We start from the raw sequence: 27903 nt of genomic DNA, 5'->3' as shown, positions 1-27903 counted from the left end.
TGAATGTAATTTACATTCTCCCCTTAGCTGAGCATTAAGCCTACTTCAATAATAGTACAAAACGTAAATGTTTCCTCAGCTCTTATAGTTTAGTTATTGTAGAAACCTTAATAAATCAAAATCTTAATTTATCATATATTTATATATTTTTCTCCACATGATTTTACTGTGGTTCAATTATTATGCATTTTCACCATTCCCAGAGTCATAGTTAATTATATGAACACACACACACACACACACACACACACACACACACACACATAAACAGAAAGAGAGGGGGGGTAGACATGTAGTATTCCAGTTAAAAATTACAATGAAAGGAATCTTATTAAAAAACTTACTGACCATTGTAGGGAAGTTGTGGTTAAAAGCACAGAGTCCTTTTGAATATGGTGTACTAACCTGTAGTTACACAAGTCACATATAAAACTAATCTTCTGTGTAGTGTTTACTATTTTATTTTACAAGAAAATTCTGTCTTCAGAAATAATCAGCAAACTTTTCTAATTTTTTTCTCTAATAGTAGATGAGCTGTATGCTCTCATTTTGACTGCTGTCACCTTAAGATAAAGTTGACATCCCCTTCTGAAGTTCTGTAACAAATTGTATTTTGTAATTTTTACTGTATAATTTTTAATATCACCTGTTACCTCCCAGTCAGCATTTAGTTACAGCAACAAATAAAAGTGTACTCTTGGAACGTAGATCACTAAGGCTTCTACATTTTGACTTACATCCCATGATGATTTACTTTGAAATAATTTCCTAATACTTCCTTGTACATGTTTATATCATTATCAGCTAAGGATAAATGTTTTCTCTTCTGTACATTTGTCTGCCTAAATATAATTGCATGAACTTTACTAAAATACCTTCAGAGTAATAAAGAATATAGCCTTTATTCTTTCTTATTAGTTATTTTGCTTTTATAATATAATTTCATCAATTCCTTTCTCTCACTCTAAACCTTCCACTATATCCCAACTTTCTCTTTAATATTCATGGCCTTATTTTTTCATCAATTGATGTTACATACCATATTATAGATATAGATACAGATATATAATTATTATTTCTTTATCTATATTGGCAGTATTTCTGCTTTATGTTAACTCTCTATATTTTTTAAAATAGATTTATAGGCGTAGACTACGGGGAAATTCAAGCAATACACTGGATGTACCCTATCATTGGACTTCCCCAAGCACCACCCCCTAAAAGTTCTCCAGGTAAGTATATTTTACTCAGAAGACAAGAAACACAGAATTTCCAGAAACTTTGACCATTCTGTAATTCTTTCTCTTTATGAAAATACAAGCAGATATGTTGCAAGCAGCCCTATTAGTGAAAGTGTTGCAAATTACTTTTTATCTCACCAGTAGGTGTGGTAAAACACATCTTGAGTACCTACCATAAAGGATTCTGATGGAGTTTTTCAAAAGATTGAAATTCCATAATGTCATGTTCCATATCAGTTATTACAAATAAAAGAATTATACTTTTATCCAGGCTGAGGCTATAGCTCAAAGGTAGAGTGATTCCTTGGCATGTAAATAGAACTCGGTTCCATCTTCAGCAACAAAACAAAACAAAGTTATAGAGATGAAAAGTGATTCATCTCTACTGAACTCAGACAACATTTTCACGCTGAAATAGAAAGAAGTAGTATGTTTTCCTTGTACTGGAGCACTTCCCTAAATGTGATAGCACTGTTTATAAAGAAAGGCCAAAATTAAATACTTCCCTGTTTTAAGTGGAGAAAACAATCCACATACATAAAAGTACCTTGGCATTTATGGGTCAATGGAACTTGTAGTTTTGTTCTTCCATTTATCAACACTACTTTAGTCATTTTGAATATATTAAATTATCTTCAGAATGTTTCAGACACATGATAAAATGTCTTTTGTGTTAATTATGTCTTCTATCTTTTGTGTTAATTATGTCTTCCACAGTGCTTCACTTCCTTTTTGAAAAAAATGTATAATACACTATTAACTGATCAATGTCCTATACTAATAACTAAATATTAAACTATTATCATTCTCATAGTTTTGCTTTGTTTTACCTACTATAGACAGATTTTGTTTTCCCCGATTAAATATGTTAAACAGAAATATATTTAACAAAAGCTTGTGAGTACTCTTTTATGTATTTACTTAAAAGAAAATCAAATATACTCCACATGATTTTTCTATGCCTCTGGATTTTTTGGTAATTACTTCATTTTTAACAAATTAATTATGTATTTTATAACCGGTATATGTCAAATTAAGATGAGATCGTAATAACTTAAGTATTCTGAAGTAAATTTGGTATCTGGTATATAATTGTTTTACCACAAGTCTAAAATTATGCTTATAGTTATTTTTACAGGAATCCTTTTGAGAAACAAGTGAGTAAAATTTTAGGCACATACATTATTGCTTTTTGGACAATCTACATTATTTTCTTTTTCTTTCTTCCTTCCTCCCTTCCCCCTTCCTCCCTCCCTCCCCCTCTCTCTCTCTTTCTTTCTTTTTCTTCTAAATCCCAATCACAGTTTCCCCTCTTTCTTCTCCTCCCTGTTACTCCCCTCTAATCTACCCTAAGAATATACCTGAGATAACCTACAGCTGTCTGTTCATTTACACCACTATCAAAGTCTGTTTTTCCTTTTTTCTGTAGCACTCAGATTATTTACAAACCCAGGACAATTTTCTTGCTCTGTGACATACCAATTCACTCTTATGTACTTACTGTCCATTGGGCAGATAATTAGAAAATATTTCCACAAGTGATATACTGTAACACAATAATAAATGAATCCAGTGTGATGGACAGAGCATTAATTTACTAAAGATTTACTAGTAAGGACCCGTGACTAACTATAAATAAATCTCCTTAGCTTTAAAATTAATATCTCAAGGTTGACCTTAATTATAACCAAAGAGATGTGTACATTCTACCAAACCATGGTACTCCTTTTGTTATCTCTGATTTAAACAGTTATTTTTATTCTACATACTGTTTATAAGGTATGTAAATACTACTTATAAGTATATAAATAATATAAAATGAAATTTTGTAATACACATATTATAGAATAAATATTGTTAAAAAGTGTTGAAGAATCGCAGTTAATTTTGTAGATCTTTCTTTTTAATTTTTTATTACATATATTTCTTTACTTACATTTCAAAGGTTATTCCCCTTTCCAGTTTACTGTCCATGAGCCCCCATTCCCTCCCCCCTCCACATATGGGTTTTCCCCCTGTACATCCCCTTTATTGCCCCCCATATTCCCCTACACTGGGGGTCCACCCTTGGCTGGACCAAGGGTTTCTCCTTCCCCTGATGGCCCAACAAACCAATTCTTTACTACATATGCAATTGGAGCCCTGGATCAGTCCATGTATATAGTCTTTCGATAGTGGTTTTAGACCCTGGAAGCTCTAGTTGTTGGTGGGATTGCAGACTGGTAAAACCACTCTGAATCTGTAGATTGCTTTTGGTAAAATGGCCATTTTAACTATATTAATCCTGCCAATCCATGAGCATGGGAGATCTTTCCATCTTCTGAGGTCTTCTTCAATTTCTTTCTTCAGAGTCTTGAAGTTCTTATTGTACAAATCTTTTACTTGCTTGGTTAAAGTCACACCGAGGTACTTTATATTATTTGGGTCTATTATGAAGGGTGTCGTTTCGCTAATTTCTTTCTCGGCTTGTTTCTCTTTTGTGTAGAGGAAGGCTACTGATTTATTTGAGTTAATTTTATACCCAGCCACTTTGCTGAAGTTGTTTATCAGCTTTAGTAGTTCTCTGGTGGAACTTTTGGGATCACTTAAATATACTATCATATCATCTGCAAATAGTGATATTTTGACCTCTTCTTTTACGATCTGTATCCCCTTGATCTCCTTTTGTTGTCTGATTGCTCTGGCTAGAACTTCAAGAACTATATTGAATAAGTAGGGAGAGAGTGGGCAGCCTTGTCTAGTCCCTGATTTTAGTGGGATTGCTTCAAGTTTCTCTCCATTTAGTTTAATGTTAGCAACTGGTTTGCTGTATATGGCTTTTACTATGTTTAGGTATGGGCCTTGAATTCCTATTCTTTCCAGGACTTTTATCATGAAGGGGTGTTGAATTTTGTCAAATGCTTTCTCAGCATCTAATGAAATGATCATGTGGTTCTGTTCTTTCAGTTTGTTTATATAATGGATCACGTTGATGGTTTTCCGTATATTAAACCATCCCTGCATGCCTGGGATGAAGCCTACTTGATCATGTTGGATGATTGTTTTGATGTGCTCTTGAATTCGGTTTGCCAGAATTTTATTGAGTATTTTTGCATCGATATTCATTAGGCAAATTGGTCTGAAGTTCTCTTTCTTTGTTGTGTCTTTGTGTGGTTCTTTGTTTTTCTATATCCAGGGTTGTCTCCCTTTGTGCTTTCTTTATTGTTTCTATTTCCATTTTCAATTCCTTTACCTGTTTGATTGTGTTTTCCTGTAACTCTTTCAGGGATTTTTGCGTTTCCTCTCTAAGGTCTTTTTTTTTTTTTTTTTTTTTGGTTCTTTTTTTTTTCGGAGCTGGGGACCGAACCCAGGACCTTGCGCGTCCTAGGTAAACGCTCTACCACTGAGCTAAATCCCCAGCCCCGTCTCTAAGGTCTTCTATTTGTTTACTTGTATTTTCCTGCATTTCTCTAAGGGAGTTCTTTATGTCTTTCTTTTCTTTTCTTTTCTTTTCTTTTTTTTTTTTTTCGGAGCTGGGGACCAAACCCAGGGCCTTGCGCTTACTAGGCAAGTGCTCTTCCACTGAGCCAAATCCCCAACCCTCTTTATGTCTTTCTTAAAGTCTTCCGTCATCATGATCAATATTTGATTTTCAATCTAGATCTTGCTTTTCTGGTGTGTTTGGATATTCAATGTTTTCTTGGTAGGAGAATTGGGCTCCGATGATGTGATATAGTCTTTGTTCCTGTTGCTTGGGTTGCTTCACTTGCCTCTCCCCATCATGTTGTCTCTGGTGTTACCTTGTTCTGCTATTTCTAGCAGTTACTTGACTCTCCTTTAGGCCTGTGTATCAAGAGTGTTGTATACCTGTTTTCCTGTTTTCTTTCAGCCACTTATGGGAGCAGAGTGTTCTGCTTTCAGGAGTGTAGTCGTTCCTGTCTACTGGCTTCCAGCTGTTCCTGAGGTGTGTGTCCTGAGTCCACCAGGCAGGTCACTTGGAACAGAAAAGTTGGTCTTACCTCTGGTCTCGGGCCTGAAGTCACTCCTCAGGGCTGGGATTTAGCTCTCTGTGAGTGCAGTAACCAGAAGGGCCTGCCCCTCCTTCTGGCCTGATGGTGCTAGGTGTTTTCCACTAGCTTCAGAAATGTGGGCAGAGACTAGTCTCCTCTGGTTTCCCAGGCGTGTCTGCCCCTCTGAAGGTCTAGCTCTCCCTGTCACGGGATTTGGGAGCAGGGAGCTGTGGACTGGGATCAGCGAGGTTCAGGCGCCACTAGAACCTGAAGTGTCTGGTCCCAGAGGGTCCAGTTTTTCATTTATATTCACTATGTAAACTGTGTGTAGTAAATTTTGGGAAGATATTCATCTGTATGTGTACTCCCATATATATTGTTTAAGAATATTATAAACCTACTGTCCCATACTAGTTGTTGTTATGTAATCCGTAATTATAAATACAAACATTTGATTCTAATATATTGACAATGTTTACACTTGATGGGGTAAATATTAGCATGTAGTACATTTGTAACTACTATAGAGAGATCTTTAATGCTATAAATAAACATTCACATATCACATTTTACAATGTTAAGTCATTGTAGTCTTATATATAACCACTAACAGGATAGATTTTATAGATTTGAAATTTAAAAAAATCACTGCATGTATGAATTTTAAAGTGCATGTAAAAAGACAAATAGATACTTTTAAATATTATTACCAGCTCAGAATTATTGAACTTTGATTTTAATTATCTCAAGGCATATACTTTCCTATTATTATTTAAATAGATCTGAGATTACCACAGTAAATATACAGATGTTTAAAAAGTACTTCATGTGTTCTGAGTTGCTACTTGAGATAGTAGTATGACCGCATCAGTCCCTGAAACAAATTTTTACATCCAAATATGGTCCCTAATGATGATACACACACACACACACACACACACACACACATATATATATATATATATATATACATATATATATATATATATATATCTGTTTATATCATATTTGACTTTGAATTTAGGATACTATTTTATCTATTTAATGTTCATGTTTATATATAATATATAGCTGTTTGTGCCACATGAAATGCTAATTTAATTATGTTCAATCAAGTTTTAGTTTTATAAAAAAATATTTTATCAAAGTAAAAACAATTGTATCTAATAGTAGAATTAACTGAAAAATGTTTCTCTTACAGTTGTCATAAGATGTCAGGCCAACAAAAGAACAGAAGAGAAAGTGGAAGTCACAATGGTTGGTAGTTTTTTTGGTTCACGTCCATCACCTGACTTGACAGAATTTTTAGTTTTTCCAAAAAGAAATTCATCTAACAGTATTTATGAAGACGTTGATGGTAAGAGAATTATATTCATAACTAAGAATTAATTACAGTAAAAGTTCATTTACTGAAAATGTGGGTTACTAATTGCTAAGTAATTAAGATCCATTTACTTTTCATTTACAATATAACATTTAAGTTAGTATTTAAGAATGCTGTAAATTCGCTATGTTTACATAGCAGTTTTTCAGTCGCGATAGTAGTTATAGTTACCATATATTTTACATGAAATGCATTGTAGATCTGTCAACATTGAAAAAAGAAACCTTCCAGTCTAGTTTCCAGCAGAACTCAACTTTAACATCTTTCCCTATTTCCCTCATTTTTTGGTGTTTGGTTTTGAACATTAGCCCAGGATTTCATACATGTTATGCAAATACTCTGCCATTGAGCTAAACACTGAGTCCCTTCTAGATTCAAGAATGTTTACTGAAGCCATATTATATTTATAAACAAATTTGAATGAGTGTTGCTTACTTTAAAAAGTAGAAAAGTTATATGAATTAAATGTAATATTTAAATCAATTTCTAAATGATAAATTGTACTGTACATATTTCATTTGTGATTTATATTTTATATATAAATTAAAATAATTGACATGTGTTTTGAATAGAGCATTTTAGATTTCAAAGTCCAAAATCTGAAGCAAAAATGATTCCACACCTAACCTCATATAAGTTGTAATCATAGCAAAACTACATATTCAATAGGTAGAAAATGAAAGCTATGAAAAGGGAGGAAATATTTACACACTGTATATCTGATATGGGAATAGGCTCCAAAATATATAAGGAATGCCTACATTTATTCAAAATATGTAATATCCTAATTGAAAAACAGGCTAAAGAAGGTAAATAAACTTTTCTCCATAAAATATACAGAAATAGTTAATAACCATATGAAAATGTATCCACTGCTACTTATTGCAAGGGAAATACTGGTCAAACCTCAAAAAGGTGTAGCATCACACTTACTTCCCTACACATTATTTTAAGAAGTGAGAAGAATGTGAGGAAACATTAAGCCTTCCTTGCTCTTGATAGGAAAACAAAATAAATCAGCCATTCTGAATCTTAGCACAGAGTCACCTCATAATGTGAAACAGGACTGTGCTTTTCTTCCACAATTCCACTGGATGCAATTCTAAAATAATTAAAATCATAACATTATTGCCAGTAGCTAAGATTTAGATGGAAATCCACATGTTAGCCTCATTAACTGTAAAGGTGAATTGGAAAGTGAATTGAGTCCATAAAATCTTTAGGGTTTGGTAGTGCCTTCTACAATAACTGAGTTCATTGGTAGAACATTAGCCATTTTCAGACTATCAGAATTTATGATCTACACATGAGGAAGGAAAAGAAAGCCTGAACCTTGGATTCAAACATTAAGAAAAAAAATGGCTGGCTCTCTGCTCATATTTCTTTCTTCTACTTAGACTCAATAATCAGACAAGCTGTTTGATTCTCCCAATGTAAATCCTGATAGCAGTAAAGAATAACTGATTATAACTTTTATTCTAATATTTTAAATTCATTTGACTTAATATGCCTATCTACATAAAATTGATGGGAGGAAAAATAACTCCCTTCCTCATGATATGTTTTACCTCCACTCAGTCCAATCCAACAATTAACCATTATAACATGAGAATGAAAGGACCACGCTGATGTTTCCACTGACAACTTTTAACACTTTTAAATGATTTTTACACTTTTATCATTCATCTGCAATACGAATTGTCTGCCAGAAATTATGTTCAGTCTCTAATTAACAAGCTAGAAATTCTGTGACCAAGGGATTAAAATTGGTTTAAATATTGGATTTATTCACAAATTAAGTAGTAGTGTCAAATATTTAATTTTTATTAGTACATATTAATGTATAAAATAGTAATTCTCATTATGGAACTTCCATATATATATATATATGTTATGCACAGTGATGACTCACCTATGTTATTTTAACAGTTGGCATTACCCATCCAAGTGGTAATTCAAGTACTTAGAATTCTATATTTCGTAAGGCTGCTTTTGTACGTTACAGTTTACTCTTCATGCTTAGGATATACTCTAAAATTATAGCTCTTGCTCTATGCATTGTTTGTGCTTCTTTGGAAATTAGTGACTTTCCAACTACGGCCATTATTCTGAGACTAGTTTTTACTGTGTAATTGTGCATTAGACTTGTGTATTTTTTTGTTTTTCTCAAAAGACATTTTAAATTTTATGTATATGAATGTTTTTCACACATGAATTTATATGCACCATGTGCACGCACAGTGTCCTACAGAGTAGAGAAACAGAACTTTAGTTAGTGGCTAAGTTTCTGAGAGTTCCCATAGGTACAGGTTAGTTTACTCTGTGAGTTGTCCTGTGGGGTACCCATCCCCTTCAGGCCCTTCAGTGCTTTCCCCAACTCTTCAATAAGAGCCCTCAACCTCCATCCAATATGCTGCTCTATCTGCATCTATTTTAGTCAGCTGCTGTTTGGAGCCTCTCAGAGGACATTTATGCTAGACTCCTGTCTGTAAGTATCATTAAGAATGTCAGGGATTGGTGCTTGCCCATAGGATATGTTTCAAGTTGGGCCAGTCACTAGTTAACCATTTCTTTAGTCTCTGCTCTATCTTCTGTCCCTGATTTTAGTGGGATTGCTACAAGATTTTCTCATTCAATTTGATATTGGGTATTGGCTTGCTGAATATTGCTTTTATTATGTTTGGATATCTGCCTTGAATCCCAGGACTCTCTAAGACTTTTAAAATGAAGGGGTGTTGGATTTTGTCAACAGCTTTTTCAGCATCTAATGAGATGAACATGTGATTTTTTTCTTTCAATTTGTTCATTTAATGAATTATCTCGATGGATTTTCCTATGTTGAACCATCCCAGTATCCATGAAATGTAACCAACTTGATCTCCATATCCTGCCCAGCTTCTGTTGTCACCTGAGTTTTTGATTTTAGCCATTCTGACTGGTGGAATCTCAGGGTTGTTTTGATTTGCAAGAGTTAAAGAAAGGACTGAAGAAAGGAACAATCCTCCGTTTTTGGTGGGATTGCAACCTGGTATAACAACTCTGGTAATCAGTCTGGCATTTCTTCAAAAATTGAACATCGTACTACCTGAGGACACAGCTATACCTCTCCTTTGCAACCCCATAAGAAGAACAACAATATCAACCAACCAGATCCCCTCCCCACTCAGCTTCCAGGGACTAAACCAACATCCCAAGGTTACACTGGGATAGACTTATGGCTCCAGCCACAAAAGTAGCAGAGGATGGCTTTGTCTGGCATCAGTAAGAGGAGAGGAGGCCCTTGGTTCTGTCAAGGCTAGATGTCCCAGTGTAGGGGAATGTCAGGACAGGGAGGTGGGAGGGAATGGGTGTGTAGGTGGGGAAGCACTGTCACAGAAGCGAGGGTAGATAGCGGGTTTCTGGAGGAGAAACCAGGAAAGGGGATAGCATTTGAAATGTAAATTAAAAATCCAATACAAGAAAAACTGTCCAAAAAGTAAAAATTATATTCTATATTTTAATATTTATTCATGTATTTCACTTTAGCGAAATTATTCATAGTATTATATACCTGGTACTGTAGTAAACATTAAAATAAATGTGGATAAAATTTCCTTTTACTCTTTATCTAAAAATATGTTGAGAAATGTCAACCTATAAATTGATGTTCAGTTTATATATATAATGAGCTAAACTGAAACATACTTTCATTGTCATTTTCCCAGTAACTCCTAAAAGACGTGAATTTGAGTATGAAATAGAATTTGAATCTGAAGAAACGAAGTCTAGCCTGGAGTCCACTGTAACTTTATATTTATTCAGAAAACATTTCGATGTAAAAAGTGAATTAATTTCATTGGTTTTCAATCTGGTTTTTACACCAAGGAAACCATTCAGGTAAACATAATTACCTTCTCTTTTAAATATAGTATTATTACTCTTTCAATGTATTTTTTATGCTGGTCAGAAAATTGTGATTAAATTATTTTATTGATTTTATGCAAAAACATTTATAGGTATATGATCTCTAGCTAGTAAGCTGTGAAAAGAATTCTAATGAAAAAAATCAATAGTTCATTGGACCCATTTTCCAAAATAATACCTATAACTTACTAAGTACACTGTTAGTTTATGTTGGTTACAGAAAATGTTGTGCAGTCAATTTTTCAACAATTCTGAGTTTGGTTTTTTTTAAGATTTATTTATTTTATGTATATGAGTACCCTGTGGCTGTCTTCGGACCACCAGAAGAGGACACTGGACCTCCTTACAGATGGTTTGTTATAAGCCACCATGTGGTTGCTGGGAATTAAACTCAGGACCTCTGGAGGACTTCCTAAATAGCAGCCAATGCTCTTAACCACTGAGCAATCTCTCCAGCCCCAGATGTTCAATTCTGAGTTTTCAGAGCTAACTACAGAGTATATAAGAAGACCCATCAAATAATTATCTCAAATGATACTATGATATTGCAAATTCTAAAATAAAAAATTATTCCTAAAACACTAACAACAATCATCTAGATTCTTAAAAGAAAAATGTCTCCCTTTTTTGTGAGCCAAAGAGATACTTTCGTTTTAACTATAGATATTTAATTGATATATTTAATCACTTTTCTTCCTGTTGCATTTTTAAAAAATATTTTTGTATTCAAGGGCTCATATCACATTGAAAGTTGAGTGCATAACAGATGGAATCTGGAAGTTTCCTATAACATTGATTGCTACTGAGCCCGAAGTGGAGGATGTCATTAACATCCAGGGAATAGGTTTATTCAAGACATCTGTCACGGAATTTCGACTAACAAGTCAGACAAGGTATTAATTATCAAGAAGATGTAGGTAACTGGTATTATGAATATAATTATTACTGAAATGTAAAATGAAATTTAAGGTGGACAAAACATGAAAAATTTCTAGACTATTTTTCTTTGATTCTTTTGAAATCTGAAAAAATCCTTTATAAATTTAATTTTTCACAGTTTTTGTTACTTGTAGCTGAAATATTCATGTGCAAAATAAAAATCAATAAAATAGAAGAACCTGGAGGTCTACAAGTATCTATTAGAGCCAATTGTTTGATGATAGTACTTATTCTTTTCACTTCTCTTACTAACTTGCTTTTCACTGGTTCTTCTTTTATTGATTTTTCAGGGCTTTGCAATTCTTTGCATACTGTACCACTAAGCTTAGCTACATCCAGTTCTATAAACTGACAGAAGTCTCAGCTTTACTAGATACAGTTGAAGATCTAGCTTTCTATTTCATTTCTGCTTCTCCTATATTTTTTCTTCCTCTGTATTTATACTGAAAATATATACATTTCCAAGAAATTTTAAAGGATTTATGAGGATGGTAGTCTATTGTGCCTAGCCTTAATTTCTCCTAATTCTTTTGCTTGTCTTTCTTCCTGATGTTATAAGCCACTGTTATATTTATTTTTGTCCAAAGAGTATTCCTTAGCACTTCTTAAGGAATAACTTTCTGGTGAAACGTTCTCAGAGCTTTTGTTAATATGAGAATTTTTTGTTTCCTTCAATAACAAAGGATACATTTGCTGAATACAGGATTCCTGGTTCAGAGGTCTTTTTCTTTCAGGACTTCTGTCTAGATTGAGTGGCTTCTGTGAAGGAAATTGCTATTTGATGTGGTCCCCTAAGAGCAACATTTCATTTTTCCATAATCTCTTTAAAGATGTTTTATCCCATTTTAGCTTTCAGGAAACTGATTGTGATGTATTGTGCACATGCAATGTCTATTATATATGCTGTTACTGTAAGGCCAAATTCCATGAGGAAAAGCAGTGAGATTCTCTTATTCAGTGTCTGGGATGTTAAGGATGTTTACTAAATATATTCTGTAAGGAGAAAGATCTCCAAGTACTTTGGGTTTTGACTTATTAAGTCAAAAGCGAATCAGCTATTTCCATGGTAGTTATTAAACATGAATTTACTTTGAAATACCCTGGGAGGCAAAGAATTAACTAAATGTATTTGTTAGATTTCTAAAGAACACTAACTGATATAATTATTTACCATTTTTATTCAAGAATTTCATTAAACCTTTTTAACTACTGTCTTATTCAGAAAAAGTTTCACCTTACATTTTACCCCCCTCAGACTTATTTTTTTAAGTTACCATCCAATGTAAGGGGATTCATTATGGAATTTTCATGCATATATGTTGCTCTGCTTTGTTCTACTTTGCTCTTCTCCTTTTCAAACACTTTCAAAAACATTAGAAGATGAGTAATATGGTTGTTTAAATGATGTAACAATGTATATGATTATATATTACACAGAACTATTACAACAGTATATTTAGAATCTGACTCATTTTGAAATATTCAGTGAATAAACTATTCAGATAAAATAGTTACAGTATGATTAGAATTCTACTCTTTCAGCAATTTAAAAATTTCTTACTAGCATGTATAATATTCCTACTTTAATAAGGTTTAATATAGTTCCTTTGCAATCAGGACGAAAAAAATCAGATTGTATTTTTGGGGTAGGTTGCTTATATTAAAAGCATCCTTGTTTACTGACAAAGCTGTATCATGGGCTAGAAATCAATATCTTTTCACATTCCTCCATAACTAAATGACCTATGTGGCAAATGGACTTTCTTCATTTTCTATTACAGTAGAGATGCTTTAAATGATCTATATCACAAGCTCTATGTGTGAGAACTGTACAGATGAAATATAGATGAGAACCTAGGTTACAACTTCTAGAAACATTCAACTATCTTTATTTTATTGTTTGGAAATAATTCATAGAGTTCTTAACAATCATTTTATTATATTCTATCCTTTAAAATTTTACATGTATTTATTATGTATATGTGTTTGTGTTTGTGTGTGTGCATGCGTATTTGTCACAGAGTATATTCAGAGCTTAGAAGACAAATAGCTTTTTTCTTCCTTCCCATCACGTGAGTTCTAAGGATTAAACACAAGATGTCAAGTTTTGGTGACAAGCACCCTTAGGTACTGAGACACTTTGCCAGCTCTATATTATACTTTTAATTAACCACTCTGTAGTATCCTTTAAACTCATTCTAATGAAAAACATATGAGCAAAATAATTTGAATAGAAAATAACACAAGATCGCCTTATTAGCTAATTTATGATTGCTGTTGATAGATGCAATTAAATAACGTTATCATTAAAGAAACAAACAATAAAAGGAAACCTCAGAATTTTGTATGACACCGAAGAAAACTCTGGATGAATACCTCATCATGATTAATTTATTTTCATTAGCCTAATTTTTCTCAATTTAATTAGAAACTTTCTTCACTTAATTCATTGGAAATAGAAACCAAGCACTGTACAGTCACAAAGAGGGAGCACGAGCATATTATTCTCTGCTGAATATCCAGTTTATGTCAAATGCATTATTATTTCTTCTCACATTGTTTTATAAAAAATCCTAATTTTAGCCAACTCTAACTATACAATTTTTTAGAGATATGTATATTTAACATACTATTTCCTATGATAAAAGGTCAAGATTTTATGCATAGCTTGTCTTCAAAGAAAAAGAAATTAGTTAAATTCTCACTTTCTTGTTTCCCATTAAACAGTAATATTTTTAATTTCACTAGGACTTTTGAGAAGAATGAGGCAGTTACAAAGTCTACTTTCTCAAGTTGCCATTCATTCTGTTTCTGTGGTATCTTAATTTTTAAAATGTCTTGAAAGTTCTTTTCTTCTACTTTTTGGACTCCTACCATGTAATAAAGGGCATATGATTCCTTCTCTAACACAATTTTTGTGAATTTACTTCATAGTGGGAAAAGAGATAGCTATATGGTTTCCTTTAAAAACCATACTGAAAGAAACGAAAAGAAAAAAATCTACTTAATTATAATCAAATAATTCTGAGTAGAATTTTATTACTGACATTATTTTAAACATTTTTGTTCAAAATCAGAATGTTTGTCACTTCATCTACTATATAATATTGCAATGTGTTTAAGAGAATTCTCAGGAAAAAGAGAACTATGAATAGAATTACTTCAGTAGATTTCAGTAAGCATTTTCATAGGGATAAATGTGTTTATCAGGAGTTCTCGTACATCAAATAGTATTTGACAAATTCATTCAAACTGTGAAAAGGAAATTGGCTCTTGAATTCTCTTACTGAATGAACTATATAGAATCACAAACAAATCCAAAATTCCATAATTGTATCTTCTAAAGTAGAGATTTTATTCTCTTTGAGGTCATCTTGAAAAAGTACAGAGAAAATGCAGCCAACCTGGGATACATATTGAGACACTTAGAAAATGCTGATGCATGAAGAAAATCTGATGAAATGGTTTTGTAAGCAGTTTTATCAAAGATTTCTTACTGACCCAGATGAATTGCTTTCAAATGTCCCAGATGGGGAACAAAACATATTTTAAAATCTGAAAAGACCACTACAATTTGATGGCAATTTCCCCCTTTGGAAATCATATAGATCTCCTCTCTGCTTTAGTGTCATTATTTATCTGAGAAAATATTTCAGCTTTCTGAATACAATTATTGTCTGCCAAGAATGGACATCTGCATTCCTTTAAGACATACAGGGAAAAAGATATTTCCCCACATACAGTTAATGGTATTATTATGAAGGAAAATAAATAATTTATTTCCAATAAATAGTAACACTATATAAATATAAGAAAATGGAAATGTACTTAAGTGACTATTCTTGATCAGTGTAGTCTCATTAGACTGTTTTCCCTAAAACCACAGTAACATCAATACTACATATGTATTACATACCTATTACCTATTTATAATATATAAGATTATTCAATGCTAATGATACTACAAATTTTGTATCACTACCTAATTTACATAAATACATATGTACCTATATACAAAAACACATACTTATATTTTTATAAGTACTTATATATTTTATACTTATATATTTTATAAACACATATTTATATTTTTTCAATATTTTATATTGAATTATAAGTTACCAGATTTGGAAGTGCTCAATAACTAGGGTGCCTCTTTAACTAACATGCCTCAGTTCCTGCCAACTACTTTCTGGCCACATTCCAACAGAGAAATAATACTTTTTCATGTTCTTCTCTTTGATGTTATACAAACCTCTGATTTGGGCAATTCCCAATTGTAGTAGCGTAGAATACATCGTAAATGTTTCAGATATAATTTAAGTACTAAATCTCTTAGAAAATTACTAAACACTTCTGTTATTTTTGAAACATTGCCAACATTAGCTTTGTTGAGTGTAAGCAAAATAAGTATCACCAAGAAATGCCATATACACGAACAGAACTTTTTTCTCACAGATAGAAACTGAACCTTGTGCCTCAGACATAATAGTCAAGTACTATGCCTCTGAAATATATCCCTGGATCCTTTTGTAATGTGATTTGAGACAGTTTTGCTGTTATATATTCAAGCTTTGAGCTTGCAATCCTTTTACATCAGGCTTCCTAATAGTTAAGATTACAGGACTGTACCACACACTAAACTCAATACTAAAAATTCAGTACTAAATCAAGTATTGAAACAGAGGATCTGTACGTTCATTTTGTTTCGTCAGTTGTGCCTCTCAGTAAATGCTTAGACACAGGTATTCATGAATAAAAATGTAAGTCAGTAAAGTACTTAAAGCACTTACAAACCTTCCGAAAGTCAAATAATCTGAAAAATGGACAGTTGGGACTAGGTAGTGATAATCTTATTGAAGATATATTTAGAGCTTAGGTTTGAACAAGTTGCATAATTAAGCATTGCTAACAGAACAAGAAAAGATTTTATGTGTGATCCAGTAGCAATCATATTCCTTGAGAGGTATTGAAAAAATACATGCATGCTGCTTGGGTACTATATGAAATGATTTTTCACTGTTGTCACTTCTACATGTCATTTTCCTGTTCCCCTAAATCCTAGTATTGATGGTCAGGTCAGCAGTGTATATTTCACTATTCTTTGTTGTTATAATTATGAAATATATTGTAGACCAGGAGGGGTGGCACATGACTTAGATCTCGGCATTCAGGAGGCAGAGGTAGGTATAACTCTGAGTTTAAGGTGAGCCTGATCTATAGGCTACAGATTTGATCTGTACACCCACAGACACACACACACACACACACACACACACACACACACACACACACAGAGAGAGAGAGAGAGAGAGAGACAGACAGACAGACAGACAGACAGAGACAGAGAGACAGAGACAGAGAGAGAGACAAAGAGAGAGATGAATAAGAGAGAGCGAAACAGAGACAGAGGAGAATAAAATACTTTGTAGAATACCCTATCAGTATCTACTCTGTTATTGTTTCATGTAGTAAATCTTGTGTGTTTCCTGATGCTGCCAGTAGCTCCTCAGTTAAAGTACACAGTGCCATCATTGTTAAACACTGCTCACAATTTTCTAAATCAAGAAATTAATTTTTGCTTATATCTATTGCCCTATGTCCATCTCAAACCACTGTTCCAACATCAACCTGAAAGGATCACATATTCTTGTATTTGCTTCTGTATTACTGGCCATTTCTTTATTTGCTCCTTCTTGTTTACCTAGCCTTTAAACATTGCTGTTTCCCAGAACCTGATTTCTCCCCTTTTGTCTATCTTCCTTTCCTAGATAATTTATAAATGTGCTCTATCCTTGTCATCTAACCTTTGAAGAATCCAAATATGTTTCAATTCCTGACCTTTTCCCCAACATCAAACACACACACACACACACACACACACACACACACACACACACACACACACACACACACACACATCCAATTTTCTGTTACAGAAATAGACATATATAATGCTAATTGTTAACATGAAATTTCAAAATATAAATTATTTCTCTTGCAAAGAAGGTCTTTTTACAAACTTCTTTTTAAGTGAAGGATAATTCTAGTTTTACACATGCCTCAGAGAATGCAACAAATTTATGTTTCTCTTTTTTTGCTTCCTGTCACTTATGACTCATTGGAAAAAATGGTCGCACAGTCTATGAAATGTAAGCATAACCAAGTTTTTTTTCACCATTACTACTAGTGCTTTATCTATCCCCTAATCTTTTTGCCTTGATTCTTACAGAGCCTTGTTGTTCTGCCTGATTGCTACTACTCGTGTTTTCACTTTGTAGTATTTCACAGCATGACCAGGTCCATCCTTTAAAAGTGTATTCCCATCGTTGGTCTGGCCAGGCCACCTGATATATCCATTTTCTTTAAATACCTATTCCCTTTCTGTTCCATAGCATTGATCTGATCTAATGTCTAGTGTTGTACTGTATTCTAAACCTTTTTGCTTTATGCTTTTGTTTTAACATTCTCTATACAACTCACTTTTGAGTAAATAGACCATTAGTTATACTTTGCACTGCTGAATTCCATCACACCATTAAATAAGTAACATGGATGTGCTTCAAAACATTCCTTAAAATGAAAAGGAGAAAACTCTATCGTCTTTTTTTTTGTGAAGTCTGATAGGAACACAAGAAAGAACTTAGATGAAAAATATATCAATATATTTCCAAAGCAAATTTAAGTACACATCAAAAAGCTCATCTGCTGAAACACTGTGATTTATTATAGGATAAAAGCATAGCTCAAGATATGCAAATCTATAAATGCAGTACATCAAATTAATATACTAAGGGCAGAAAGATAATGAAAATGTCTTAGATACAAAAATAGCTTAGATAAAGTCTGAAACAGGCCACCCTGACAAAAGACCTAAATTATACATCAGCACACAAAAGACTATATATGGCATAACTACTGTCAACATTATACAAAATGGGAAAGACTCAAAAATATTTGCACTAATACCATGGGTTAAGTATGCCCTCCTTCTCCATTCTTATTGGATGTATTCTTTGATGTATTTCTTGAATAAGAAAAAAAGATAAAATAAAAGCAAATAGGAAAAAATTGATTTATTCCAGTTTAGAGACAGTTCTTACACATGGGAAGACTTAAACAATGAAATATAAAACTGTAAGAATTGACAAATACTCTTAGCAGAGTAAGAGAATACAAAACCAATATAAATATAGCAACTTTTCTGTATACTAACAACAAACGATGGTGAGAAATATTTAGGGAACTAATACAGTAGCACTAAAAATTCATAAAATTCTTTAAATAAATAAATAATAGATATCATCACAGGAATTAAAATGGAAATGAAAAGAATGCAAAAACCAATGAAACAGAGGTAAATCATTAAAAACATTTGACAAAGTATTTATTGTTATTCATTTATTTTTGCACTCCAGATTTTATTCCCTTCTGGTCCATCCCCTGACTGTTCCACATCTCATACCCCTCCCCAGTCTCCACAAAGATATTCCCACCCCACCCATCTCACCAGTCCTCTAAACTTCCTGGCACCTCCAGTCTCTTGTGGGTTAGGTGCATTTTCTCTGACTGAACCAAGACTCTGGAGTCCTCTTCTGTATATGTGTTTGAGGACTCATCTCAGCTGGTGTATCTCAGTTGGTGATCCAGTGTGTAAGAGATCTTAGGGGTCCAGGTTACTTGAGACTGCTGGTCTTCCTACAGGGCTGCCCTCTTCATCTTCCTTCAGCTTTTTCCTAATTCAACCACAGGGGTCAGCAGCTTCTGTTCATTGGTTGGGTGCACATATCTGCATCTCTCTCTTTCAGCTACTTTTTGGGTATTTTGGAGAGCAGTCATGTTAGGTCCCTTTTTGTGAATGCCCCATAGCCTCAGTAATGGTGTCAGGTCTTGGGGTCTCCCCTTGAACTGGATCCCACTTTAGGCCTGTCACTGGACCTTCTTTCCCTCAGGCTCTTCTCCATTTCCATCCCTAGAGTTCTTTCAGACAGAAACATTTATGGGTCAGTTTTGACTGTGGAATAGCAACCTCATCCCTCACCTGATGCTCTGTCTTTCTTCTGGAAGTTTGTTCAATATGTTATCTCTCCCCACTGCAGGCCATTTAATATAGGATCCCCCCTCTTTGAGTCCTGAGAATCTCTCACTTCCCAGGTCTCTGGTACATTCTAGAAGGTCCTCCCAACCTCCTTCATCCCAAAGTCACTTGTTTCCAATCTTTCTGCTGGGCTCAGGGCTTCAGTTGGACCCAATACCAGATCATATTCCTCTCTACCCTCACCCTTATCCCTTTTCCCTACCCTGTCTCTCCCTTCCTCTTCCTTTGTTGTTGCTTTATCTCCCTTCCAAGTGGGACTGAGGCGTTCTCAGTTGGGCCCTTCTGCTTGTTGATCTTTTTGAGTTCTGTGGACTGTATCTGTCCTGCTTTGTTTTTGTTTTTGTTTTTTCATTTTTTTATTGTGGGCGAATATCCACTAATTAGTGAGAATGTACTGTGCATGTCCTTTTGGGTCTGAGTTATAATGGTATTTTCTAGGTCCATCCATTTGCCTGCAAAACTCAGGATGTCCTTATTCTTAATAGCTGAGTAGTATTCCGTTGTGTAAATGAACCACATTTTCTGAATCCATTCTTCTATTGTTGGACATCTGGACTGTTTCCAGTTTCTGGCTATCACAAATAAGGTCGCTATGAATATAGTTGAACACATTCCTGTTCCTCTGTGGCATGGTGGTGGATCTTTTGGGTATATTCCCAAGAGTGGTATTTCTGGGTCTTTAGGTAGGTCTATTTCAAAAATAAAAGATTTTAAGTTCCAGAGGGGATGGAGGACAACAGGAAAACAAAGCCCTTTGACTCAACTAAGATGCATATGAGCTCACAGAAACTGAAGCCTCAAGGACAGTCCCTATAAGGCATCAAGTCCTCTGCTTATATATTACAGTTATGAGCTTAATATTTTATGGGCCTTCTGCCTGTGAGAATGAATGGGGCTCTGACTATTGGGTCTGCTCTTGGCACTCTTTTCTTCCTGTTGAGTTGCTGTGTCCAATGTTGATATGAAAGTTTTTCCTTCACTTCATTATTTTATTTTTTTATGTTTGGATAATATATATTATAAGCTTGTTCTTTCCCAATGAGATACAACAAAGGAATGGATCTGTAGGGGAGGGGAGTTTTGGAGGAATTAGGAAGAGTAGAGGGAAGACTTTCTATGGCTAGGATATAAGTGTCTAGAAAATCATCTCTTCCTCTTAGATTTCTAATATAGATTTCATAAATGCTATCATTTATTTGGCATGTGTTACAGTGTCTACCTTTTTACCTCAAGTTTTATTAATTAGATCTGCCATATTGATTTCCACAGTGGCTGAACAGGTTTGTACTCCCACCAGCAATGAGAATGTTCCACCTACTAACTAATGCTATTGCTATTGCTATGCTATTTCTATTGCTATTGCTATTGCTATTGCTATTGCTATTGCTATTGCTATTGCTATTATTCTTAGCCATTTGGACAGGAGTAACATAAATCTCAAAGTAGTTTGGATTTATAAAAGGATTTCTGGCCATTACTAGGCTATAGTGTCAAGAAATATTTTTCCCTGGGACCACTCCATACTGAGCTGTGTGCAAGTGTCATATGCTATGTGCTAGAGTGCTTTCTCTCTTCCTCTCCATATTTCTTGCTTATCCCCTTCCCATTAAAATTGTTAACTGTCTGTTATGGAAGCACTGAATTTTCTTAGGCCTTGCCTCTCCCTAACCTGTGATTGTGGTTGAGCACTCTGGAATAGATTCTGAATTGCCCTGTTCTAATTTCCACTTTTCTTTGTTTCTTTACAAATAAAATCAGCCACCTACTAGTCTAGCTGTTCTCTAGCTAGCCCAGGCTTATTCCCTGAAGGTTCTAGCAGTCCATGAATAGAGATCTACTATCTCCCTTCTGTAGTTTTTTTACATTTTTTTTCTTTGCAGAGGAAAGCTCATTTGGTTTCCATATATAATCCTTTAAATGTGCTACTTATTTTTTATTAGTAGTTTGATTCTGTGATATCAAAGGTACTACTCACCCATAGTCTTACTTTTTATACAGTCATTATCTCCTTATGAAATCAGCCGATACTGGACTCATTACATAAGATGGGAAGTTTTCATTTCATTTATCTTCAGTGTTGAATAGTTTGAGAGAATTCTATGTTAAATCTACTTTAAAGAATATGTTAGATGGGCTAGCAAGGGGCGTCAGCGAGTAAGAGATCCTGGTCCTAAGCCTGAGAAGTCCAGTCTCTGAGACCCACATAGTAGAACAAAATATTGACTCCCACAGGATATCATTTGGTATCCACCTATGGACCTTGATGCACATGTACACAAACACGCACATATATACATATATGTACTCACATTCATACACTTGTACCTACACACAGATACACACAAAATAAAATAACATGTAATAAAATATATTTTGAATGCTGGTAGCATATATTAATGAACTAATCTGATGGATATAATCTTGTTAGTAATAGTCTGGTTAGATTTTCAATTTTTCAGTTGTAGAGATTATGTATTTCTGAATACTTGACCTTCTTTCCTGTTATCTCTTAGTCTAGGCTTATAATTGTTCTAAATACTATCTGGTGAATATTTTTATTTCTAAAGTTTCTCTTATATTCTACCTTTTAGTTTTGGTTAATTTAAATATCTTTCTATTTAAAGTAATCTGGCTATACTTCTGTTGCCTTAGCTGAAATTTCAGCAAGCTAACTCATAATTTTACTGTTTTTCATGTGTTTTCTTTTGTTTAAATTTACCCTGTTACATTTTTTTCTGATAAATCTAGATAAAATTTTCCTTATTTGTATTTGTTTTTATATATTTGTTCTCCTATTTTTGGAGGTGTAACATAACTCTCAAAGTAGTTGGAGGTATAACATAAAGTATAACATAAAGTAAAATTACTTAGGGGTAAGTTTAAACAAGGATTAATACTGAATGACAGGTAGCATTCATCCAAGAGGATATGTGATAGGGGAATTTTCATCACAGGAAACTTTTAAATTACTAAGGAAAGTATTACCACTGCCATATTGAAGCAGTCCATTGATATATATTATTTTTCTTGAAATTTATTGATTTCCTTCATAATTTTCAACTCTTCTTAAATATGATATCATGTAATAGTCTATTGTATTTCTGTTAATTTCTGAGACATCTGTCATAGTGTTTATCTACTTCATTTTTTTTTATTTTTTATTATGTCACTTTTTTGAAATGTCTGTGGGGTGGGATTATAGCTCAGTTGACAGAGAGCTTGCCTAGCACACAGGAAACCATTCATAAAACTGCATAAACTAGGCATAGCATTACATTCTTTTAATCTCTGCACTCTACTTGAACATACTGCAGGATTAAAGTCTTAAAGTAGTCCTCTGCTACATAGTGAGTTTTGGACCAGCACAGCATTCAAGACACCCTGCCTCAAAAAAGATAATTTTTTAAAAAGAATTTGGTAGCCAAACGTGGCAATATCCACCTGTAAGCTCAGCTTCTTAACTTGTTTCTAGGTTCCTTACAAAGAGAATTTTTTCATATATGTTTCTAAATTGATGTATCTCAGGAGAAGGGAGATTTATGGATTTCTGTGGATGTCTATCATCTTCCTGTTATAAAACTTCCAGACACTCTGTGTTACTCAGCTTATTTACTGCATCACTTATAATTTCCTAGGACTGTTTATAAAATATTTAAAATGTTTATTAATTTAAGCCATGCCAAAATTTGGATACAAAAAAATTAAGTAAACTTCCTGGACTTCTATATAAAGCTGTAATTCAAATACAGGCCGTCCATGCCTACAAAAAGTGTTCTTCAATCTTCTACTAGGATACTCAATACATGTTTGTTGAATGGATCAGTATCACAGCTTAAATCTCCTCTGTATCTTTTTCTATGTCGCCATATTTTACCTGTTTTTAGAAGCCATGTTTGATCTTTTACATGCATCTCTGTTCTGAACTTAAAACTTTCTTGCAGTGTACTTCTACCCTGCTTTATTCAACTAAGAGATATCTCAACATTTCTTTTCTTAACTCTAGTTGATCATGTCATGAAATAGTAACTTGAAACATGAATGTCACTTCACTTCATACTTTAATAATCTATCTTCATTGCTATAAATATTTATTGAGTCTCTTGTAATCTTATAGTACTTAGCAAGCAGAAAGCTACTGATAAGCAAATAGCATAATGGAACAGCAGTAGAGTCAAAAGGATTTATAGTAGCTTTAGTGGCCAGTTGTTTTGCATACCAATTTATTTACAAATGACCAAGTTTTCTTCTGGGATACTGAATTCTGCCAATTTTTATAGGAACAACATTTATCATAGTATAGTATGAACATAGGATGTACATGAAAAAATTTTCGGGATTTTATTTTGGCACCATGAGGGAGAATAAATGATAGTATGCTAGTTACATTTTGTCAACTTGACACAAACTATATTCACCTAAATTGAGAATATTAGCTGAGAAATTCCTAACCCTACACTGGTCCATGAGCATGTCTTTTAATCATTGCCTTGAGTGACAACTGATATGGGTGGACTTATCTCTGGGTAAGTTGTCCTGGATCTATAAGAAAGCTAAGTATGGACAGGGGAAGCAAGCCAGTAAGTATTGTTCCTCTGGCTCCTGTCTGCTCCTCATTAAGATCCTACCCTGACTTGCCTTAACAATGGACAATGATTGCAATGTGTATGCCAAATAAACCTTTTTTTTTTCTGAGTTATTTTGGTCATGATATCTCATCAAAGCAACAGGACAAAATGTGGGACATATACTATTTAATAATTTTCAAAATTCTACTGCACATATTTTTGTAAACATTCAGTATTACTTTTGAATTATAGGTCTATTGAAGCAGAGTTTACATTATAGTCACCATTTTCTCACAAATTCAATGATGTAATGACCAATTTGATATATTACACTCTTGATTTTTTTCTAGGTATTATGAGGCATTTGAAGCCCATTTTCTGCCAGGTAGTGATCGAGAGTTTTTTGTAAAACCTCATTCTGGAGAACTCCCTCCATTTTATACAAAAGGAATTGTCATCGTTGTAGGATTTAAACCTCGAATGTACAGTAAAAAATATCAAGCAACACTTGTAATACAGGTAAGTTTTAGAGCACACAACTTTTAATTTTCAAAGCCAAATAATTCAAGGATGGAATATAACAAAATAATTTGTTAAAACTAAGAGAAATTAAGGAATTATTCATATTTCATGTTTAAAAATTATGGAAGAGTATAAAATAAAAACAATTTGTATAATCACAACACTTTCTTTAAAAAACGTTCTTACTCAAAGACTTTATATAGGTTTATAATAAACCTTTTGAAAATGTTAATTAAAGCATATTATCAAAATGTTGATGTTAAATAGAAAGTAAACACTTTTAATTAAAACAATGCATCGTAAATTAGGCCATTTCTATATATTTTAAGTTATTGTTTTCTTAATAGGTAAAATAGATACAGTTTTGAAGTATCTAGTAAGAGAAGTATCTTTATAGAATTTTATACATACTTTAGAATGAGAAATGTTGGGAGAAAATTACAACTTTTAAATTATTTGAAGTGATACATATTATCACGACAATTTACAAAAAAACTCAGCCCTATAACTCCTGCTTCCAAAGAAACCCCTAGACTTTTAAACTAAACAACAATTAAAAACTGCCATTCGTGGAAAAATTGTCATTATTTTTATGAATATTGAAAATGAAAATTTAGTTATTGTTATTTTTCATTGCTTGATGATTTTGCAGAGCAAAGGACATGAGAAATGAAGACTCCTTTGCCTTGATATATATTCCTTATTGACATATTAATGGAAATTTATATGGGAGACAAATTGACATTGAAACATGTTTAAAAAATATTATTTTGCCAGAAGTTCTGTGATGTATCTGTAATCTCAGCATTCAGAAGCAAAGGCTAAAGGATTCAAATTTAGGAGTTAGCCTAGGCAGCAGTGTGAGACTAAATTTCAAAAAGAAAAAAATGATATTAGTTTATTGATTTAAGTTTTACTATTTGAATTCAAAGATGTGCAGAATATGTAATATGTAATTTACATCTAATAAAATATGCAATTTCATGTTGTTTGTTGTCCTGTTTGTAGATTATATAAATACCTGGGAAATCTAGGTTTAAACATTCACTTAGTGAATCTTTATTTTCAATTTTGAGAAATATGTGTAGAATTAACAAAAAGTATAAATAAAGTATTTGCAGTTCTGTGAAGACTTTATTTTGCTTTAATTATGACCTCCTAAAAAACGTATAGCAAAATATCTAAACATGAAAATTCATATTAGAGGCATTATTCTACATTTCATATTTCTAATGTATTCCTGCATTGTATTATATATAATAAAATAGAAAAACATTTAAATATTACTTCTAAAGAAATCTCATTAGCATGAAACAATAAGAAAGGACATTCTAAATCCTCTTTAATATTTATTCATTTAAGGCAGATCCTTAAAAAATTAAACTTAAATAGCCTATTTCTTATAGTACACTTGGAAATAAGTACAGGGAAGCCAGGCAGTATGTGAAATACAGAAGAAAAGGAAATAAAATCATCTACCACAGTGAGAAACTGGAAATTAATCACATGACGAATATCTGGGAAATAATATATTATAATTCACACCTTGAAATTTTCATACCCAAGGTGGGCAGGAGTATAAGGGTTTTATATACCACTTGACATTATTCCTGTTATTGAATGAAGAGTGGACTCAGAGACAGTTAAGTATCCAACAACAATTGAAACACCTACTGGAGTTATTGGAGAAGAAAATCTAAAAAGAGTTGAAACACTAGGTATTGGAAAGTACGTCATTCACTCAAATGAAAACACCAGGAAAATGTGGGTGACCATAGAGCGTATGTGTTAATGGATAAATGTCAGTTGTTTTTTATCTTGTTGGTTGCCCTTAATAGCCCCTGTCATTCATCCATGAGGTCATTAGCTTTGGTTGATTTCATTTCAAAACAATGACAACGTTAAAATATGAAAATAACATCTGTTCAAAATGCCATTTTTAGTAAATAATGTAGTGAAGTACTATGGTTAATTGACTTTTTAAATATCAATACTAATTCCATAAGATATTAATGATATTGGCCTATTAATTTATTCCTGCCCATTGAGATGATTTAGTGAGTAAATGTGCTTACTACTAAGATTGATAGAGACTTGCATTCAGTGCCTTCTGGGAACTCACATGGTAATAGGTGAAAGCTGTTTCTCATACTTTGTACTCACACTTCCACAGGCACACAACAATACATGAGAATGCATGAACAAGCACGTGTGTGGTACATGCATGCATACAGACATACTAAACAAATCAAGAATAAAAGTAGTAATTTATTCTATTTTGAATCCTGTCTTGATTATTTTTAAAAGAAAATTGGATAGAAGATATAGATCACTCATATCAGCAAAATAGTATTGAAATTATGTAATTGTTCATATTTATATTTGGTTTGGGGAAATTTAATCATAGGTAAAACTGCAAAGCTTTTAGTCTTTATTTTGTAAAATAGCTTTTTATTTTGTTACTAGCTTTATTTAGAGAAATGTCAGGAACAGTGTCCTTAAATCACATGCAAACATACTGACTCAATCATTGTAAAATTATTGTAGTCCTCATTAAAATTTATGAAATACAATTGTGACTTTAATATATTTTATGTTATCATTTTAAGTCTTGAACATAAAATGTTGTTAATAGTACAAGCCTTTTCCATGTCACATATAATAAATAGAAACTATTAATAATGATGTTTCTCTAATTTTTCTAGGTCTCTTGATATTTCTTATACTATCTTTATCTTAATTTTCAGACAGATGAAATATATTGGTTGTATGAAATAAATGGGTTACCTCCATCACCAAGATCAATGGTACATGTAAAACCCAAAATTGATGCTACTAACAAGATATATGACTGCATGCCCCCAATTCGTCACAATTTTATTCGTGAAAATGCTAAACTTCGAAGCACAGGAGTATCTTCTACTGTTAAAGGTGCTCCTTTATTCAAAAAGCATAAATAAATTTTTTAAACATTTCTTGGTCATATTGAATAAGTTGTATTGAATATTTTGTTTATTATCTAGTTTTTTTTTAAATTTTTTAACTCTAGCTATATATATTTTTAATAGGATATAGTTAATTTCTGGCTTATATTTGTGTTTAAAATAGAGTTCAAATACAAATGTTGCAATTTCTTTACATTTGAAGTACAAGACTGAAACATGATTTAATGACAATATTTTTAAAAACAGTTTTGATATTAGATAGCAATTTTTTACACTAAAAAGATTAGTGATAAATTTTGCACATTACATGAAGTATT

At 32.9% G+C, this 27903-nt stretch overlaps 1 protein-coding gene across 1 annotated transcript in view; it reads left to right on the top strand.

Annotated features, from left to right (window-relative positions):
• Positions 1 to 27684, top strand: part of Cfap47 (cilia and flagella associated protein 47) — a 344640-nt gene extending 316956 nt beyond the window's left edge. Inside the window, exons 60-65 of the mRNA XM_087600976.1 lie at positions 1138 to 1232; positions 6432 to 6587; positions 10319 to 10490; positions 11249 to 11410; positions 24470 to 24638; positions 27389 to 27684. Coding sequence (XP_087457102.1) covers positions 1138 to 1232; positions 6432 to 6587; positions 10319 to 10490; positions 11249 to 11410; positions 24470 to 24638; positions 27389 to 27601 — 967 coding nt within the window. The 3' untranslated portion in view covers positions 27602 to 27684. The remainder of the gene's footprint in view (positions 1 to 1137; positions 1233 to 6431; positions 6588 to 10318; positions 10491 to 11248; positions 11411 to 24469; positions 24639 to 27388) is intronic.
• Positions 27685 to 27903: the final 219 nt, after the last annotated feature.

This window comes from Rattus norvegicus, chromosome X (genome assembly GCF_021556685.1).
Source record: "Rattus norvegicus strain SHRSP/BbbUtx chromosome X, alternate assembly SHRSP_T2T, whole genome shotgun sequence".
NCBI classification, from domain to species: Eukaryota; Metazoa; Chordata; class Mammalia; order Rodentia; family Muridae; genus Rattus; species Rattus norvegicus.
Note: the sequence above shows the minus strand (reverse complement) of the source record. Positions and strands in the feature narration are given on the sequence as shown.